At 52.0% G+C, this 17,759-nt stretch overlaps 2 protein-coding genes across 2 annotated transcripts in view; one reads left to right on the top strand and one right to left on the bottom strand.

Moving 5' to 3' along the window:
- The window catches only part of CAMK1G (calcium/calmodulin dependent protein kinase IG), a 28,894-nt gene extending 19,979 nt beyond the window's left edge, over nt 1-8,915 (top strand). The window contains exons 5-13 of the mRNA XM_087827584.1: nt 633-771; nt 1,430-1,553; nt 2,871-2,946; nt 4,016-4,128; nt 4,887-4,965; nt 6,471-6,558; nt 6,761-7,182; nt 7,738-7,865; nt 8,007-8,915. Of these exons, the coding sequence (XP_087683710.1) occupies nt 633-771; nt 1,430-1,553; nt 2,871-2,946; nt 4,016-4,128; nt 4,887-4,965; nt 6,471-6,558; nt 6,761-7,182; nt 7,738-7,828 (1,132 nt within the window). The 3' untranslated portion in view covers nt 7,829-7,865; nt 8,007-8,915. The remainder of the gene's footprint in view (nt 1-632; nt 772-1,429; nt 1,554-2,870; nt 2,947-4,015; nt 4,129-4,886; nt 4,966-6,470; nt 6,559-6,760; nt 7,183-7,737; nt 7,866-8,006) is intronic.
- Nucleotides 8,916-10,023: 1,108 nt separating this feature from the next.
- LAMB3 (laminin subunit beta 3) overlaps nt 10,024-17,759 on the bottom strand; it is a 33,247-nt gene continuing 25,511 nt past the window's right edge. Inside the window, exons 18-22 of the mRNA XM_016207465.2 lie at nt 14,585-14,792; nt 14,036-14,177; nt 13,491-13,667; nt 12,566-12,719; nt 10,024-10,319 (exon numbers count right to left, since the gene is read on the bottom strand). Of these exons, the coding sequence (XP_016062951.2) occupies nt 10,183-10,319; nt 12,566-12,719; nt 13,491-13,667; nt 14,036-14,177; nt 14,585-14,792 (818 nt within the window). The 3' untranslated portion in view covers nt 10,024-10,182. The remainder of the gene's footprint in view (nt 10,320-12,565; nt 12,720-13,490; nt 13,668-14,035; nt 14,178-14,584; nt 14,793-17,759) is intronic.

Raw genomic sequence — 17,759 nt, 5'->3', positions numbered from 1 at the left:
AGGTAGTGAGTTCTCTGATATGTTCTAGTACTTACTAGAAAACTTCTTGGCAAAAATACTGTAGATGGTATTCAAGAGATGGGGGTCAGACTTGTTCTTCAAGCTCTGCTAAATCCCAAGATACCATCCGTGTGAGCCTCAAACTACCACAACGCTACCCCTTAATTTCACCTTTAGGTGACCCAATTTTACAAATGAGGGCAGAATTTCCCACATAAGCACAAAATTCTCCATTCACACACCTTTTCTTTGCCTGATTTCAGTTTCACTTCTCCCTTTCATTGTTTCTTCTTTCTTGTGTCTTATGCTGGGAAAGAAGGCAAATAAGAAATGTGCCCACAGAAAGGAATTATTGGCTTCTTGTGAAACCCTAACAAGGGGCACTTTACATTTTCAAGGACATTTCCAGGGAGAAGTCAATGTTTAGCCCAAAGAAATGAGTCCCTAGTGATATCATTCCAGGCACCTGAAGGAGGCATTCTGAGGCTGGAGTGGCTGGTCTTCCCTGTGCACAGTCAGGGGTCCCTGTCTATTTCACCAAGCTGTGTCCCCATGGCTACAGAGAAAACACATTCACATTCCCTTGACCTAAAATAAGAGCTGGATTCCTGCTTTTGCCCCTGTGCCCACAGCGTTTCTGGTGGGGAGCTCTTTGACCGGATCCTGGAGCGAGGTGTCTACACAGAGAAGGATGCCAGCCTGGTGATCCAGCAGGTCTTGTCAGCCGTGAAATACCTCCATGAGAATGGCATCGTCCACAGAGACTTAAAGGTGCCAGGGCAGAGCCCTCTCTGGGGAGGAGGGGACAGAGAAATGATCCTTTAGGAAGTTGCATGGGTCATGGGCAGTCCGAGCTCTGTAAAATGAGATGGCTGGACTGGCTCACTCCTAAGGCCCTTTCTGCCCTTAGATTGAACAAATCTTGGATGAATGAACAATCATTGTCAATTTGTACCTCAGCCCTTTCCTGAACTTTTCACGAGGCCTTACCCTATTTGGATATCAAGATAATCTGCCGGTTTCTGGGACCCAGTCACAGTCATACTCAAATGTAATGAATACTTATTGAGGGTCAGCATTGTACCATGCATGTGCCAGACTTTAGAGATGTCAGAGATAGTTAACCAAGGGTTAGTTCCTTCAAAAAACAGTCTTAGGGTGGTTGGGAATGGGGGTGGGAGGCTGGGATTAGTACATTAAAGGCTATAAAGCTAAGCAAAGTCAAGGCCATAAGCAAAATACAGATTGCTGGGGTACAGGAGTTGAGGGTGCAAGTAGGAGGCAGGAGAGAAAAATGGGGGAGAGATGACCCTGGCCTTGAAGTCAGGAGCCCAAGGTGCAGCTTCCTAAGAAATTACATGTCAAGGGAAAAAAGAAATGTATGTTTCAGATGATTACTGTCTTACATGATATTTCTCTTCTCCCACAGCCTGAAAACCTGTTGTACCTCACCCCTGAAGAGAATTCTAAGATCATGATCACAGACTTTGGTCTGTCCAAGATGGAACAGAGTGGTGTCATGTCCACTGCTTGTGGGACCCCGGGCTATGTTGGTGAGTCTGGAGGCAGGAAGGAGGTTGACCAGTTAGCTACATTTGACCACATGAATATTATTCACAATTGTGAGGAGATAGGGTTCAATTTCAGCAATGATCCAAGTAAAGCAATCACTTAGGAGGTTCAGGGCCAGCCGATCCACTGATCTCTAAACTACCCCTGCTGCTCCCAAGCCTACATCTTAAAAACAGCCTACCCTGACTTTATGCCTTTGTCTTTCCAGTTAGACGAGGGGGGGAGACAAGGTCACAAACCCAGACACCCTTAGACCGCTGAGGGGTTGATCTCTAGCCCACTTTCCTTTCTTCCACTTGAGAGGAAACCTCAGCCACCCAAGTGTTCATTGTATCCAAGTGTTGGTATCCTGGAGGCATAGTGCTGAGTTTGAATCTAAGAAACACAGATGTGGGCCCCCAAATACACACCCTAGGAAGCTGGCAGAGACGGGGCCTCCTGCCTAAGCAGGAGGCTTCCAGAGCCCCCCAAAAAAGTAAGAGCAAGCAAGAAACCAGGTGACAACATTCCTGAGATCCATGGCGGAGAAAGCCGAGACTCAGAGCATCCACTCCTGCCCCTTCCCTCTTAGCCAGCCTCACCGGGTTGGGGTTAGGAAGTGGGAAGTAGAACCTGACTTAATAAAAGGAATCAGTTCTCTCCACAAAAGAAAGGTCGATCACTTACCATTAGGTATTTAGTCCCACTGGGCACAAAGCCCTGGTGTCTATGATAAATACAGAAGACAGACAAATGCCCCAGAGTTCCCAAACAGTGGGAGACATGACCCATTCCCTCATGGAGCTCACAATCTGATAGGGCAGACAAAACCCTGCCCTCAGAAGGTAGCAGAGACTGATGGGACAGGGACAGGGACAGCCTGCCCTCTGGGAGTTCCTCACTTAACAGGGGAGACTCAGTCTCTGCCTTCAGGGAGATCCTGGTCTAGTCAAGAGAGACAGTCTTTCCAGCTAGACACCCTGGGGGTCCCTGCTCTAGGGATCCCCCATCTGAGTGGGGAGACACAGGGCCTGCCTTCAGAAAGTACTCAGTCCAATGGGTGAGACATAGCCCCTGAGATCTCCAGTCTGATCAGAAAGTCATAGGCCCTGTCATGGGGACTTTCTAGTCTGATGGAAGATGATTTAGTCTGATGGGAAAGACACAGTCCCTACCCTAGAGGATTTTTCAGACTTACAGAAGCTGCACCAGCCCAGGGCTGCTATAAATCTTCTTCTCTAAGTCTCTCCCTGACCTTCAGCCCCCAACCCACAGTCTTCTCATCTTGCCCCAGCCCTGACTCTGCCTTTGGTTTGCAGCTCCGGAAGTGCTGGCCCAGAAACCATACAGCAAGGCTGTGGACTGCTGGTCCATTGGCGTCATCACTTACATATTGTGAGTAGAAGCTATCATTGGCTCAGTTCCTGGGAATTCTCAGAACCTGCTCACCCCTCCTTTCCCTCCCCATCCTCAAACGTCATCCACCTCCAAAGCATGTGCACGTACACATGTGTGCGCATGCACACACACTCTCATATGCACATACATGCACATATGCACATACACACACTTTCTTGTGCACAAAGTTCCACCTGTCCTGATTTCTACCAGGTAATAAAAACAGCTCAGTGTGAACCCACTGTTCAGCCACATGGTAGTCTGTCTTCCTGTACTCCACCCCCATTTACTGCATGTGTTGAGTCCTGCTCTGTGGAATGAGCAGTGAAAAGGGGAGAGGCCAAGCAAAACTCAGAAGCCAAGTGGGCACAATGTTTACGTCTTGGATTTTTTTCCTGGTGATGTCAGCCTGAGGCCCGACCATGGCCTGGATGAACCTGGTCATTGCTCCTCCCCACGCATCCTCAGGCTCTCCTTTCTAAACCTGCTCAGCACCCTTCCCCTCCATCCCTCCTCAGCTATAGCAAACTTTGTTCTTAGAAAAATAACCTGCTGTTAGTTATTTACCCTTTAGTGTGAATTCATTTCTCTATTTCCTCAGCTTATGTCCAATAACTACTCTCATTCATTCATTTACTCAACAAATATTCATTCACTGTCTACCCCGTGCCAATCGCTGGTTTAGGTACTAAATAATAAACTACAAACTAGCCTTAAAAAATCCCTCATGAAACTTACACTCAAGTGGCCATTCTACCAGCCTTCTTAAAGATATTTTATACCATCTAAGCATCAGGGAAAGTACAGGGAGAGGTGGCGAAGGTGAGGGGAATAACATCCAAAGGGACCTTCCAGGCCTGCCTGTCCCAAGCTTTGGCTGCTGCATAAACACTTGCTGGGACCTGCACTGTTCCTGAATCAGAGGCAGATCCACGTCCTGGCCACACTGCTGGTGGGGGGCCCTTGTTGCCTCCCTGTGTTCCCAGTGGGAGGCTGGGCATGGGGAGAGGCTGGCTCGGGGAGGAAGGGGGTGTTCAGCAGCATGGCCCCTTCTGTTCCACTGCAGGTTGTGTGGGTATCCCCCTTTCTATGAAGAAACTGAGTCTAAGCTTTTCGAAAAGATCAAGGAGGGCTACTATGAGTTTGAGTCTCCATTCTGGGACGACATTTCTGAGTCAGGTAAGGCCAGAGGGTGTGAAGGACAAGATGACAGGCTCAGGGCAGAGGCTGCCAAGAGAAAAGAGCTTAACAAAGGATGGCAGTCCTAGCTTTTGAAAGTCCCTGAGGAATTTCACAGAAAACAGGCTGCCAAGGAGAGCGGAGAAATCTTCATCTGGTTCAAGGGCCAAATATATTATTCACATCTAAGGTTCATGCTTTTGTTTTCCTGGAAACAGAACCACAGTCTGCCTGGTAAAAGCAGGGGAGGTAGTTCAGATGAGGGGCCAGGAGCGCAGAGCCAGGCAGAGGGGAGTCCTCCAGCAGGAGTTGCAAAACCAAGGCCACATTTTGCCTTTTACACACCAAGACGGAGACTATGCCAGGTCTCTGTGTGTGAAAGGCAATCATTGCACGTTGTTGGGTCCATTAAGTAGAGATCAGAGCTGGGAAAAGCCATTGCTCACATGCGTGCCCATGTGCGGGCGCTGGCCCCTAAATGGTGCAAATGTGCACATGCAGGCACGTTGATGCCTCGTGACGAGAGATGTATGCGCAGTGCTACGTGGGTGAGGCTGAGTAGAGCCTCTCTTTGGTGCTTTATGGTGGGTTGTTGTTAGGTGGTTTGGATTTTTCTTTCTCTTTTTAAGATTCTTAAAATTGCCTCTTTGGAAGATTAGCTAAAAGATGCATTCACTGCCACCCACCAGCCGGAAGTGAATTTCCATCAGTCATGAAATCTGGTCCTTAGCTGCTGTGTCTTTGATTGCTCCTCTTAGCCAAGGATTTTATTTGCCACTTGCTGGAGAAAGATCCGAATGAGCGGTACACCTGTGAGAAGGCCTTGAGGCACCCCTGGTGAGTGAGGAATGGGGTAGGTTCTATCTCCAACCCGTGGCTCCCCCAAGACCACACTGACCTTTTTACATGGTATGTTTCCCTGGAGTCTGCTTGCCCTGAGCTATTTACTGTCGTGGCATCCAAGAAGCACAGAAGTGTTCCTCAAGTCCAGCTAGAGGGGCAAACAGCATTTAATTAAGTGGCTTCTGACCCAAGGGTGGCATCTGAGTGTCTAGTCAAGTGCAGGGGGCAGAGGCAGCTAGGTGCCGTCATCAGCACTGGGGGGCAACACTCAGTACCAGTCACTCGGAAGCACCAGGCAGGGGCAGCTCTGCCGCGTCCTTCAGAGGATCACTTTACTCCACTCTGGGGTCAAAACCTGTTCCAATTGAGAGCAATCACCATTCATAAAGTAGGTAAATAAAATCTTAAAACACTTCCTTTTTTCTTGCTATACCCCTACGCAAGAATTTATAATAGCTCCCTATTTCCTACCACAGCAATCCCAGAATCCTTTGTCTTTCCAGGTTTTCCCTAATCTGGCTTGACCTCCAACTTTCTTTCCCAGAATTCCCAACACATCTTCTCTGTTCCAGGAAGGCCTAAGAGCTACACTTCTCCCCCTGACTTCCCCTGCCCCATATACCAAGCTCTTTACTAATTACACCTTGGGTTATACCATTTTCTGGTGAATGTCCTGCCTCTTGCCTTCAGGATCCAGAGTAGTCTCTGCCCTTCCCTGAAGCCGTGGCTCCTGCAGTCCAGGCAGACCCCCCATCTCTCTGTGTCAATTACACAGCTTACCATGAATGACTCTGGCTCATGGCATGAAACAAGGCTCCACACCCACACTGTAAGCCCCTAGGGATCAGGACCACGTCTGTCACTTTTCTGCATCCCTTAGTACCTAGCAAGTACTGTGCACACGACAAGTGTCTGAAGAACACTTAGAGACATGTGAATAAGGGGTTGAGGAAAAAGGAAATAGACAATATTGGGTGGCCTCACTGAAGAAGGCTTCCAGGAGGAGCTCAGTTCTGAGCAAAGTTTTGAGCTAACAGATGGTGACAACTCAAGTGCCCTTTGGCACAGGGGTTGCTAAACCTTTTTATAAAAAGCCAGATTATAAATATTTTAAGCTTGGCTGGCCATACCACCTCTGTGGCCGCTAGTCAATCTGCCCTCGTAGCATGGAAGCAGCCATAGCCCATATCTGAATGAAGGGGCATGTCTGTGTGCCAGTAAGACCATATTTACAAAAGTGGCAATAGATAGATTTAGCCTACACACCAGAGTTTGCTGCTCCTGCTCTAAAGCAAGTTTTGGTTTTGCCAAAGCTTAGGCCCCTGATGACCTTCCCAGGGGGATACAGAAGCTCTGGTTCCAGCCTTTCCTACTCTGGGCCACCCTTCTCCTTGGGCTCCATTTGGCTTAACCTGGACCTACAGGGACAGTCTTCTGCCCAACCCCTGGCTGAGTTCCCATAGCCACCCACTATCCCAGTGTCCCCTCTACACCTGCAGGATTAATGGAAACACAGCCCTCCACCGGGACATCTACCCATCAGTCAGTCTTCAGATCCAGAAGAACTTTGCCAAGAGCAAGTGGAGGGTAAGTTGTCCTCTCCAGGAGGCAGCAGGCTGTGCTGGGCCCCCAGAGCTTGGGCTGGGGCAGGGGCTGGTGGAGAGACTCTGGACCCTCTCTGAACTGAGAAGTGGGCATATTGGTTTCAAGAGGCCATGGGGCAGAAGGAAATTGAGCCCTGTGACCGTCTGAGAATGGAGATGGCCAAGGCTGGTCCGTGTCTCCTTAGCAAGCCTTCAATGCAGCCGCCGTGGTGCACCACATGAGGAAGCTGCACATGAACCTGCACAGTCCGGGTGTCCGCCCTGAGCTGGAGAACAGGCCTCCTGTCACTAAAGCCTCAGAAGCTTCGAGACCCAGCTCCCCTGAGATCACCATCACCGAGGTCCCTGCCCTGGACCAGAGCGCAGCACTTCCTGTCCTGACCCGGCTGCCCTGCCACCATGGCCTCCGGCCCACCGCCCCTGGTGGCAGGTCCCTCAACTGCCTGGTCAATGGCTCGCTCCGCATCAGCAGCAGCCTGGTACCCATGCAGCACGGGCCCCTGGCCGTCGGGCCCTGTGGCTGCTGCTCCAGCTGTCTGAGCATCGGGAGCAAAGGGAAGTCCTCCTACTGCTCCGAGCCCACGCTCCTCAAAAAGGCCAACAAAAAGTAAGTATTTTCACCCAAAGACAGAAGCCCCACCTTACTCAGTCTAAGTCTGAAAGAACTCAAGCAACAAGCTAAAATAAATTGACCAAACGATCTCTCCCACTTGAGGCAGTTCTGGGGGGTGGGAAGAGCTCTGGATCAGGGGTCAAGACAAATGCTGTCCTTACCACCCACTAGCTGTGTGGCCAGTGACAAATCAGGCAATGTCTCTACTCTATTTTGCTCATCTGTAAAATGGGTTCATTGAATTATATTTACCTGCTCAGCCTGCCTCACAGAAGTACTATAAAAGTTTAGTGAAGCAACAGGAATTAGAAATGCCTGCAGAAAACTGGGTATATGTGAATGGTGAGCATTAGAATCCTTGAGTTTCCAGGGCCTTGGTGCTCTGGGAGATTAAAGGGGGGTTGGTTGTCTTATTTGTCTTTTCTGCAAGTGCTTGCCCTTTCTGAATCTCATAACGGAAGGGCTGAATGGATGCCACAGGCACAGAAAGCTATCTCAGCTCTTCCTTCCTCAATTACATCACTGCCTGCCGCTTCCTTTCCTTTCCAGGAACTTCAAGTCCGAGGTCATGGTGCCAGTCAAAGCCAGCGGCAGCTCCCACTGCCGGGCAGGCCAGACTGGGGTCTGTCTCATTATGTGATCTCCGGAGGCTGTGTCTGTGTCACTGCAATTTTCAGGTGAGGGGACTAGAGGCAAGAGGGCCAGGCAGGAACTTGGCAGGGGAATTTCTGTCCCAGAAGAAAAGCCCCATCGGAGTCTGAATGATGGGGTGTGAGGGGTGCCAGCCCCATCCCCACCCTGAACCCTTTCCTCCACAGGAAAGATGGTCGACTCTTCTTTGCCCTTCCGACCCTGGGGTCCACTCTGCATCAGGAGGAAGGAAAGCCAGCGGAGCAGGGCCTTGCAGGAGCAGTTTCTGGTCAGAAGCAGCCAACTGCTTCCACTGGGGCTAGACCCTCCCCGAAGGCCCAGGCATGAGCCTCCAGGTGACAAGGCCCCGCTGAAGCCATGAGCAGGAAGAATGGCATTCACTGGCTTCCAGGTCACTCTGGCCTGCCTGCTCCGTGCCCCACTCCCTACGTGCCGTGGCTCTGTGCAGTGTGCGTAGATAGCTCTTGCCCAGGTCTGTGTTGTTTGCCGTGAAAAGCTTAACAGGCTGGCCAGGCTGTGCCACCTTCAGAGCAAAGCCATAAGGAGCATCTGCCCAGACTCCCCGCTCAGCACACACTCGCTCCTGCCTCTCAGGCCTCCGTCCTCATGGCCAGAATGGGCTCACCCATGCAGTCGCCTGCCCATCCGCATGAATGACAGGCAGCTGGGCAGTCGGCCTGTGAGTTCTCAAAGTGGATTTTTAACTCCAGGATTAGCTCCTAACCTTGCCGGACCCCCAGCCTACTCCAGCCCACTTCTGAGCCACCTCCCTCCCAGCCCCAGTCCAAAGGCAGTGCCACACCCTCCGAGATGATAAAGGAAGAAAACCATGACTCAGTACTGTAAGGAGTTGGTATCCTGGCCCGATGTCCTCCGCACACACACCCAATTAAGTAAAAAATTGGAATTTGACTGTTTTCATTGCAGCCAGTAATCCTACTCCTGCCTCTGTTCCCCTTTCTGACCCTGAAAGTCAGGCACACCGTTCTTGTCCCTCCCTAATTTTCTTGCCACCCAAACCCCTTCCAGCTTCATGCTCAGTGTTGTGCTCAATAAAATGGACATATTTTTCTCTATGAGGCTTCATTTGGTTCTTCTCAAAATCAGAAGCAGCTCAGGGTCTTGTGAGCACGCGTGGAGTGGAAAGTGCATGGAGAGCTTGAGGCAGGGAGAACCTAGCAGGCGTGCACTGAGAGCACGCGGCGTGCCAGGCCCCTAGCGACAGGAGTTACACATACCCACCCGTTTACTCCTCACGGTGACTCCTTGGTGGTCCAGCGCCAGCACCCATTCTCCTAATGACTGGATTAGGTGAGCATGAAGGTGAGGCTCAGGCCTGCTCTGCCACATCTGTGACCTTGGGAAGTTATGTAACCCTCTGAGCCACCTCGGTTTCCTCCCTTGTCAGATGAGAACAACAGCACCACCTACATCACGAAATAGTGCAGGTAATGTGTCCCGCACAGTGTCAATAAATAATATGATTACTAATAATCAAGATGTTCTTGTAGATAAATGTCCAGCACAGTGTCTGGGCTCTGGCAGACACAAACCCTGATGCCATTTCCATAGCCAACCCCCATACACACGCGCACACACGCACACACAAATACGAATCCATTACAACTTCCCTTTGAGATCCCAAAACACACAGGTTCTGGACTTAGTTCTGCTTCCAGAAGCAATGTGAATTTGGACACCTTGCTTCCCTTGTCTGGATTTCTATTTCCTCATCTGTAAATGTGAAATGGTATCATGTTCAAAGACGAAATGGCTCCTCTGGTCTTTCGGGGATGGGATCCATCAGGTCCCGGGGGGAAGGGGCCCAGCCTCCCTAAATGTGGGTGATGACCGAGCTGGACCGAGCAGAGCGGGACAGCCTATGCTTCATGCACCACCAGGCCGTGGGGGGCAGAAACAGGTGACAAAGGTTTACTTTATGGGAGACAGCCTAGTTTCCCTCTTTGAACCTCCAGGCTCCGTTCCAAAGCTTTTTATTGGGCCTTTTCACTTGTACATCGTTTGGGTTAAGTTTCTGTGTTGCTCCAGGATTCAGCCTCAATGGGGAAGAAGAGCGAGGACACTGCCCAGCCAAGCTCCCTCCACTTGAGAGCTCCTGGTCACAATGATATGGCTCACATCTGCCACCTCTGTCCCTCACATGTAGTTGTCCCATCAGCTCAGGCTCAGCTGCGGCCCAGAGTAATCTTAATAGCTGTACACCAGGGGTGGTCCAGGCGGTGCTTTCGGCTGCATAAAAGAAGCTGGGAAGCTTTCCAAACCAGTCTGCCCCCCGAAGCAAAGAGGGCTGGTGCGTGGGGCCGGGGACTGGCAGCCAGAGTCTCACTTGCAGGTGGCGTAGTAGAGCACCCGCTCATTGATGTGGTCGCGGATTTGAGCCACGTGCTTCTCCAGCCCCGTGAGGTCCGCCGAGCGAAGCATGATAGCCTGGCTCCCCTGCAGCAGTTCTGACTCCATGTCTGAGGGCAGATGGAACAGTAGGTGGGGCTGGGGAGACCCCCAAAGACTCCCGACCCTTCTTTCTCTCCCCACCCACCTGGACGCAGCACCTGCAGGAGGAATCACCTCCGGGGAGCCTCCTCAAGGGCAGCCCTCTCCAGCCCTATGCCCCTCCAGCCCTATCCCATGATTAGAGAAGCAAACATGGTAGAGACCAGGCCCAGGAAGCTCTCGTCCCAATTACCCCATGGCCCCCGACCCTTCTCTGCTCTGGGCTCCCTCAGATGTCCCAGACTAATGAGGGAGGCCACTGGCACCAAGGTGAGTAGCCCACTGCTATTGGACCCAGACAGCTGCCGCTCCTCCGATGATCAAGTGGGCATCATGGAGAAGAGCTGGCTGGGTGACCAGAATCCCGCCCTACCTTCCCTCCCCAAAATGCCACTCCAGATAAACCTAGCCCTCTCCCTCCAGTCCATTCTGCATACCACCACCAGCGTGTGCATGGAGGACTTGAAGGACTCCAAACTGGCTTAGTCTAGCCTGTCCCTCCTGTCACACTAGGCAGGAGACCCTCTACCACATTCACGAGAGCTGGGACCCAGCCTCAGCCTGAACTCTTATAGGAATAGGGAGGGAGCACACTGCCTCCCTAGGCTCCAACTTTAGGCAGCTCTAGTTGTTAAAAAAAAAAAAAAGTCTTCTCATTAAGCCAAGGTGAGGTTCTATTAGCAGAGTGTAACAGGGCTGTTACTGGACTGACATTCAGTCAGCGGGTACCCATGTGGACCTATGGGCTGATAAAACATGGACATTTTAACAGCTGCTGTTCTGTTCCCAGCCTCACCCTTAGGGCCCCCTATGCATGATCATCCCCATAATTCTGCAATTAAAGGTAAGTTCCAATGTTACAATCTGAGCTTTTTCTGATCAGTAAGTGCATGACACACCCATTTCTAAATATTTTTAATATCATCTCTGAGCCATTACTCCTTTATTTTGGCTGTTTTATATTTATTCGCTCTTTTGGCAGCAACAAGACAAATACCAAGACTTATATCAAGCTTACAGTTACTCAAAACTCAAGCCATTTTCAGGTGAACAACAACTCATATTTGCTTACTAATTACTTGTCATAAACTGTTTCACTACATCAGCCACTGAGAAACTCACCTGAGCTGTACTTGTGGGTTTAAGCCCAAGCGAGGCCAGCATGGAAGACAGCATTTCAGTGTTTCAGCCCATCCTTTTAGACTTCTGAGAGTGCCTTAGAATACTGGCTCTCTTATCTAGTGCATCATATGAAACATCGAGGGACAAGACTGGGCACCCACTGACCCAGCCCCTGGGCTCCTCTAACAGGGTCAATTCCTCTCACCTCACTCTCAAGGTCTGGCTGGTCACAGCCTCCTATCTATTCACTGCTGACCCAACAGCCCAACCTTCTCCTGGTTAGCCAGACAGATTTTTGTCTGTTTCTCTGAAATTCAGAGAAACTCTGAGGCATGCACGGGCACACCAGTGCGATGAACCCATTGTCATCACACCTGGGAGACTGAGCCTGGTTCCTGGAAATCCCTGTCCTCCTTTCTGAGACACTCCGAACCCTTTTGAAAGCTCCTTTCCTTATGCCTCTGCCATATTCAAAACCCTTGAATGGTTCTCTACTGCCTCCAGGGCTGACTCTGCCTCCCATCCTGGCATGGGGGCCAGGCACATAGATCCCGCTGCAATGACTCCTGCTACATCTCTCCATCCCATCCTGAGCCTCACCAGCCCTCCTCTCCTGATGGGTGCTCCTGCCCCATCCTCAGAACATGCCTCGTCCTTCCTGCCCATCCTGTCTTGAGATCCCTCCCCTTCCTCACAGCCTCTCCCGCATATCCTTCAGGCTGGTGTCTAATCTTGTCTTTTCTGAACGTTTCCTTCACTGGACATTTCGCTCGGACATTGTTTAGTCTCTGAACCTCCAGACATCTTATTATTTGGGATCTTATCATAGGCCCCCTTATGCTGTTAAATACAGTCATGCATCTTGTGAACAATAGGAAAAGTGGCCACATCTGGATTGCAAACTTCCTGAAAACAGGCCACATCTTGTGAACATCTCTACATTCCCCGAAGCCCCATCATTGTGGCCCATACTTACCAAGTGCTCGGGAACTCCCGACTGACCTCACTCCCTGACCACTGCTAGATCCAAGACTGAGCTCAGACGCTCCGGGGTGGGGCCAGCCTTCAGGGATGCCCTGAACCATCTCCTCACCTCTCATCCTGTCCATCATCTCCATGGTCTCCCCAAACAGCTCCTCTGCCTCCATCTTGACGTTCATGATCCGGCTGCCCTGCTCCCCCAGTGGGGGACTCCTACCCAACTGGTCCTTCAGCTCAGCATATTTTTGCTTTAGTGTCTCAAGTCCCTGAAAAAGGTAGAACAGTCTCTGTCACCATCATCATCATCCAAAGTCCTAAAGACCTTTGGCTAGAGCACCCAAATCAATACCGAAGGATAAAGGTAGGTGCCTCCTAATAACCCCAATGGATTGGTTTTGCCTATAAGAACCCCTAGGCCACAAACTGTGCCTTAAAGTTCTTCTGCATGCCCTTCCCTTCATCTGTAGTTCCTGTCATTTCTCGTTCACTCTAGCACAGTGTCAGGCACACAGTTGTTACTTAATAGTATGCTTGGCAGCTTGGCCACTGTACCAGGACTGTGAGTGCTAACGTGCCTGGTACACTGGGGGCACTGACATGGCTCTTTGATCTTCTCTCTGGTCTAATTCTGACCAGAGAGTGATGGGGCACCCAGGTGAGGCTGTCACGAGTATCTGTCTGGACTGGGCAGCCATGACAGGGGACAAGCTCTGGACCGGGTGTCAAGAGGCCTGCCTTGTAGATGAGCTTTGCTTTGGACAGAGTTACCACTTAGTCGGTAAAAGGAGGATTGGACTAGATTGTTGCCACCATGTCTGAATCAGCAACACCCAAGGCAGCCAGAAGTAGAACTCAGATGTCTGGCCAGATTTGGGTTAACCCTGAAGCCCCTCCTGGTTATTCTAGAATAACTGCTATCCTACGTGCCTAGAGCCCCTGGCCTTATAAAGTGGACAGGATACACCTATAAAGTGTCCTCGCATGCTCAGGAGCCCCCACCACTGTGCTTCCTCAGGCTAGCTGCGACCTCTCTGTACCTCCTGGGCACTCAGCGCCCCCTGGATGGCACCCTCCGCCAGCTGCTGAGCCTGGGCTGCCTGCGCCCCCTGCTGCTCGGCCTGGCGGCGGAGCTCGTCCATCCGTGCTCGGAAGCCACCCAGCTGCTCCGTAATGCCCGTCACCAGTCTTCCCGCTGGCCCCAGCACCTGCTGAACCTTTGTGGAAAGGAGACTTGGGTCAGTGGTGATTCTCACAGGCAGTGGTTTTGATCCCTCTTTTCTCCAATGCACCAGGCACCTAAGCTTTCTCCAACCAGAACATCCCTCCGGCCCCCTCCAATGCCCTGTCTGTCCACGGGCATCCAGGCCTCCCCCTTCTCCAGCTCAGTGGACCCCCATTCCTTTCTGCACCTGGCCACAAGGCCAGAAAACCAAAGGCTCAAAGCCAGGTTCAAGGCTGTAACCCTCCTTCTTAGGTCCCCGGCTCAGTTTCCATCCAGGTCACTTTCTGGCATCTTCTATGCCTTGTGCCTGAATCTGTCTGTTCATTCTCAAAACAAAGGAAGGAAGCCAGAACAGCTCACCTCAGCAACCCTGTCCTGGATAAGCCGCAGGGAGCGGCTGGTGCCCTGCATGGTGTCCTGAGCTTCCTGCAGCGCCAAGGTGCCCTGCCGCAGGTTCCCCACCACGTTCTCCACCTGGCCCTCCACTGCGTGGGCTCGGCTCCTGGGCCAGAGGGCAGAGGGGAGAGTGAGTGAGCAGGGAATGGGGAGGCGCGTGCCTCAACCCACTCACCAGTCCAAAAGAATATCCTTCCCAGCCAAGACAAGGGGTGTATTAACTCAGGAGCTTTTCCCTCCCGGACCCCACCCAGCAGACATGCTGAACGCGAGTGTTATATCGGAGACACCTGTGGGCACGGTGTCCAGTGTGGAAGGCAAAGGTCACCTTGAGTAAAGCATCACCTGAATGCTGTGTCTCACTCTGCCCTCCCCCACCACAGTAAGCACCCCCTCCTTTCTCCCAGCCCCTGGCACCCCTCCAGCTTGCAGAACTTCTTCTCTCACTTCCAGCCAGACACATGGGGAGCAGAATCCCAGGCAGGGAGGAGGAGTTCAGGGCCAGGACCGTACCTGGCCTGCTCAGCCTCAGCCTGGAGCCTGCGGGCTCGAGCAATGTCCTGCTTGGTCTGGGACAGCACCAGGTCCACGTTGGGGAGCCTGGCTGCAATGGCCTGGATCTCGTGCATCTTCCTCAGGACTGTGGCTGAGTCCGTGGGCAGCCACAGTGCCAGCACTGCCTCACTGACCTCCTGGATGGTGGCTGCATCGGTGTCAGGGTCTAGAAGACAACTGTCTGTCAGACTAGGGAGCCTGAAGGTCAGAGGCCTCTCCAGGGTGAGAGGCATCTATGGAAGGCATCACTGTAGCATCTCTGCCTGGTGCCCATGGCCCTGCCGCCCCCTCTCAGGCACACTCAGGTGCCCATGCTCTGAGATTTCCGGAGGATGATTGTTGGCACAGCTGTGGCAACTAAGTGTCTGGTGGCACAGGAAACTGCAGGCTGGGAGAAGGGGGTGGTGCCAGACAGCTGGGCCTGAACAATGCCTAGAGCACAAACACAATCAGCCCTCAACTCGGGAGGGCGGCCAGGAACTGGAACTGCTTCCTTGGCAATAAGACCCCTTCCACGTGCCCCTCCTCAGACCAGAGTGCTCGTTTCTGCAAAGGCAGATGAAAGTGATCAGGTCTTTGCTTAAATGTCACCTTCTCAGAGAGGCGGGCCCTGGCCATCCAATCTAAGATCACAATCTCCACCCTGCGCCGGCACTCCTTACCTTCCTTCTCTGCTCAGCTGTTCCCTGCATTATCACCACCCACGTGCCAACGCACAACTCATTTATCTGGTTTTCTGTCTCTTTTCCTTCTAGAACGTGAGCTCCATGAAGGCAGGGTCTGGTTTCAACCACAGCTCTCTCCCCGGCCTCTAGCACAGTGCCTGGCACTTGGAGGCACTCTGTGTTTGTAGAGTGAGTGAATGATTCGAGGGCTCCAGGCCCAGGCCTCCCCATTGCTAGTCAAGCAACCTGGGTCAAGTGAAATGGCCTCTCTCAGCTCAGTTTCCTAATCTATGAAATGGGAATAATCATCCTCAACCTGAAGGGCTGAAATGAAACCATCAAGTAGCAAGAATTTTACAAACCATCTCTGGGGCAGAGAGTAAGCTCAGAAGTACAGAGAGGGCTTCTCCTCCCCATCTCTCCCTGTTCACCTCACAGATTCCACCGGTACTGATGTGGGAGGGAAGGGGACACCCACCCACCCAGATGGTTTGCCCTGGACTTGAACTCCTCTGGGGCACTGGGGCTCTGGGCCCAGCATTACTCTGCAACCAGAGGGTTTCCTCCACAGCTACCTCACAGGTCCCAGCCCCAAGTCAGGTGGAAGGACGTCCCTGGAAGGTAGGAGCCACACCCCCTTCACGTCTGCGCCCCTTCGGAGCCAGAACAGCACACTGCAGGAGCCCGAGGCATAACTGTGGTTGGGTTTAATGAAGTAGGCTGACCCTCAACTACAAGCTTTCACAAGGACCTCTCCACAAAGACCAGCAACCTCTCATCTAACCCAGAGACCTACCCACAAAACCAGGCCTCATATGCACCTTCCCAGAAAGCCCCACACTGAGCACATTCCCACAGCCCTGCCCTCCTTTATCCCGCATCACTTCGGCTGAGCCCAGGGGCTGAGTCTGCATTTCACTCAGTTTCATGGGCTTCCAAGTCTCAGGATGGGTTCAGCAAGCATACATTGCTCTGAACAGCAGCGTGTGGGGAGCTGAGACTGAAAATCAAATTAGACTCGGTCCCTGCCCTCATGGAGTTCAAAATCTGGTGGGACAGAGTCAAGGAAACACAACCCCGAGTGAAGGGGGTAAGCACAGGGTGCTGGGACGGCCACTGGAGGGGCACCTAACCCAGTCTGGCGGGTTCAGGGAAGCTGCCTAGAGAGCGGGACACCTGGAGGGTTCCTAGGGGAGGAGTAGGTCTTAGCAGGTAAGGAGAGGTGGGGCAGGGAAGACAATCCAGAAAGAGGAAAAACATTAGCAGAGGCAAGGAGGCGAGAGTGTGTATACGTGTGTGCACGCACACGCGAGCCCACACACATCTGTCTCATGGTACAATGACCTAGAATATGAACTGCGGAGCAAGAAGAATCCTGCCTGCACTGCCTCCAAGCTGAATGCCCTTGGGCAGGTTGCTTAACCTCCCTGTGCCTACTGTCTTCACCTGCAAGGGACAAAGAGGTAGGCAGTCAGGATGAAGCAATAGAATACAGGAGAAGCACTTAGAACAATGCCTGGGACTTAGTGAGAACTCGTTAAACCTGAACTATTGTTTAGTCAGTTCCTTTTGAAGACTTAGGAAAGGTGACATCTCCTCTTCCCCCGCAGGCCTCCCCCTAGGCTGGCCCTGGGTGCCAGCAGCAGCTAGTACCCACACCTCCCACACCAGGACTCTGGAGAGTAGACCATGCCAGGGAGGCTGTGAGAAGGCTCTGTAATAGGACTTGACCTGAGACACAAGTATAGCTGAGAAGACACGGAAGGGGCCCCATAGCCCCACAACTCCCGCTGTTCTGTGAGCCTTGCACCCCGAGGAAAGACTTCCTACCCACCTCCCACTCCCCGGCAGAGTGGATGGCCATTCTGACTCAGGAAAGCTTCCTTATGTCTCCGCCTGAGCCCCAAACTTGGCGCTGCCCCTCTGTTGATGTTTGTCAGGCACCATCTCCCTGCATCCCCAGGTAAATTATCTTCCCCATTCTGGAGCTCTCCTGGAAGGTGACGCCTGCATGACCTCAGAGAAGCCAGAGGACCTCAGCAGGTGCTTCCTGCCCCTCTCTGACCTGCTATCAACTCTCAGGAGGGGGCTCTGGCGTGTTTGGAGCAAAAGCAGCACAATAGTAGCAAGAAGAACCACTGTCGTTACACCAAGCCCTCAGCTCCTTTTGACTAGGCTCCCAGCCAAGCAATTCCCTGGCAGGGACCAGAAATCTAATAATATCGACTCCTATTCCTGAGGCACCTTTAATTTTTCAAAACACATTTTACATCAGCTACTCGATCCCCAGAATAAACTTGTGAAATACTACCATCCCGGTTTGTAGAAGCAAAAGATGAGGCAAAGGGAAAAGCAACTTGCCCAAAGTCGCCAGGTTCCTGAGTCCTATCCGGGGAATTTTCCACTCCCCAAGGTGGCATGGGAGGGGATCTGGCTTATTTATTCATTCCACCAACGTTGGATGTCCG

Source organism: Miniopterus natalensis, chromosome 19, assembly GCF_054644295.1.
Source record: "Miniopterus natalensis isolate mMinNat1 chromosome 19, mMinNat1.hap1, whole genome shotgun sequence".
NCBI classification, from domain to species: Eukaryota; Metazoa; Chordata; class Mammalia; order Chiroptera; family Miniopteridae; genus Miniopterus; species Miniopterus natalensis.
The sequence above is the reverse complement of the archived record's forward strand: the minus strand, read 5'-3'. Positions and strand labels throughout refer to the sequence as shown.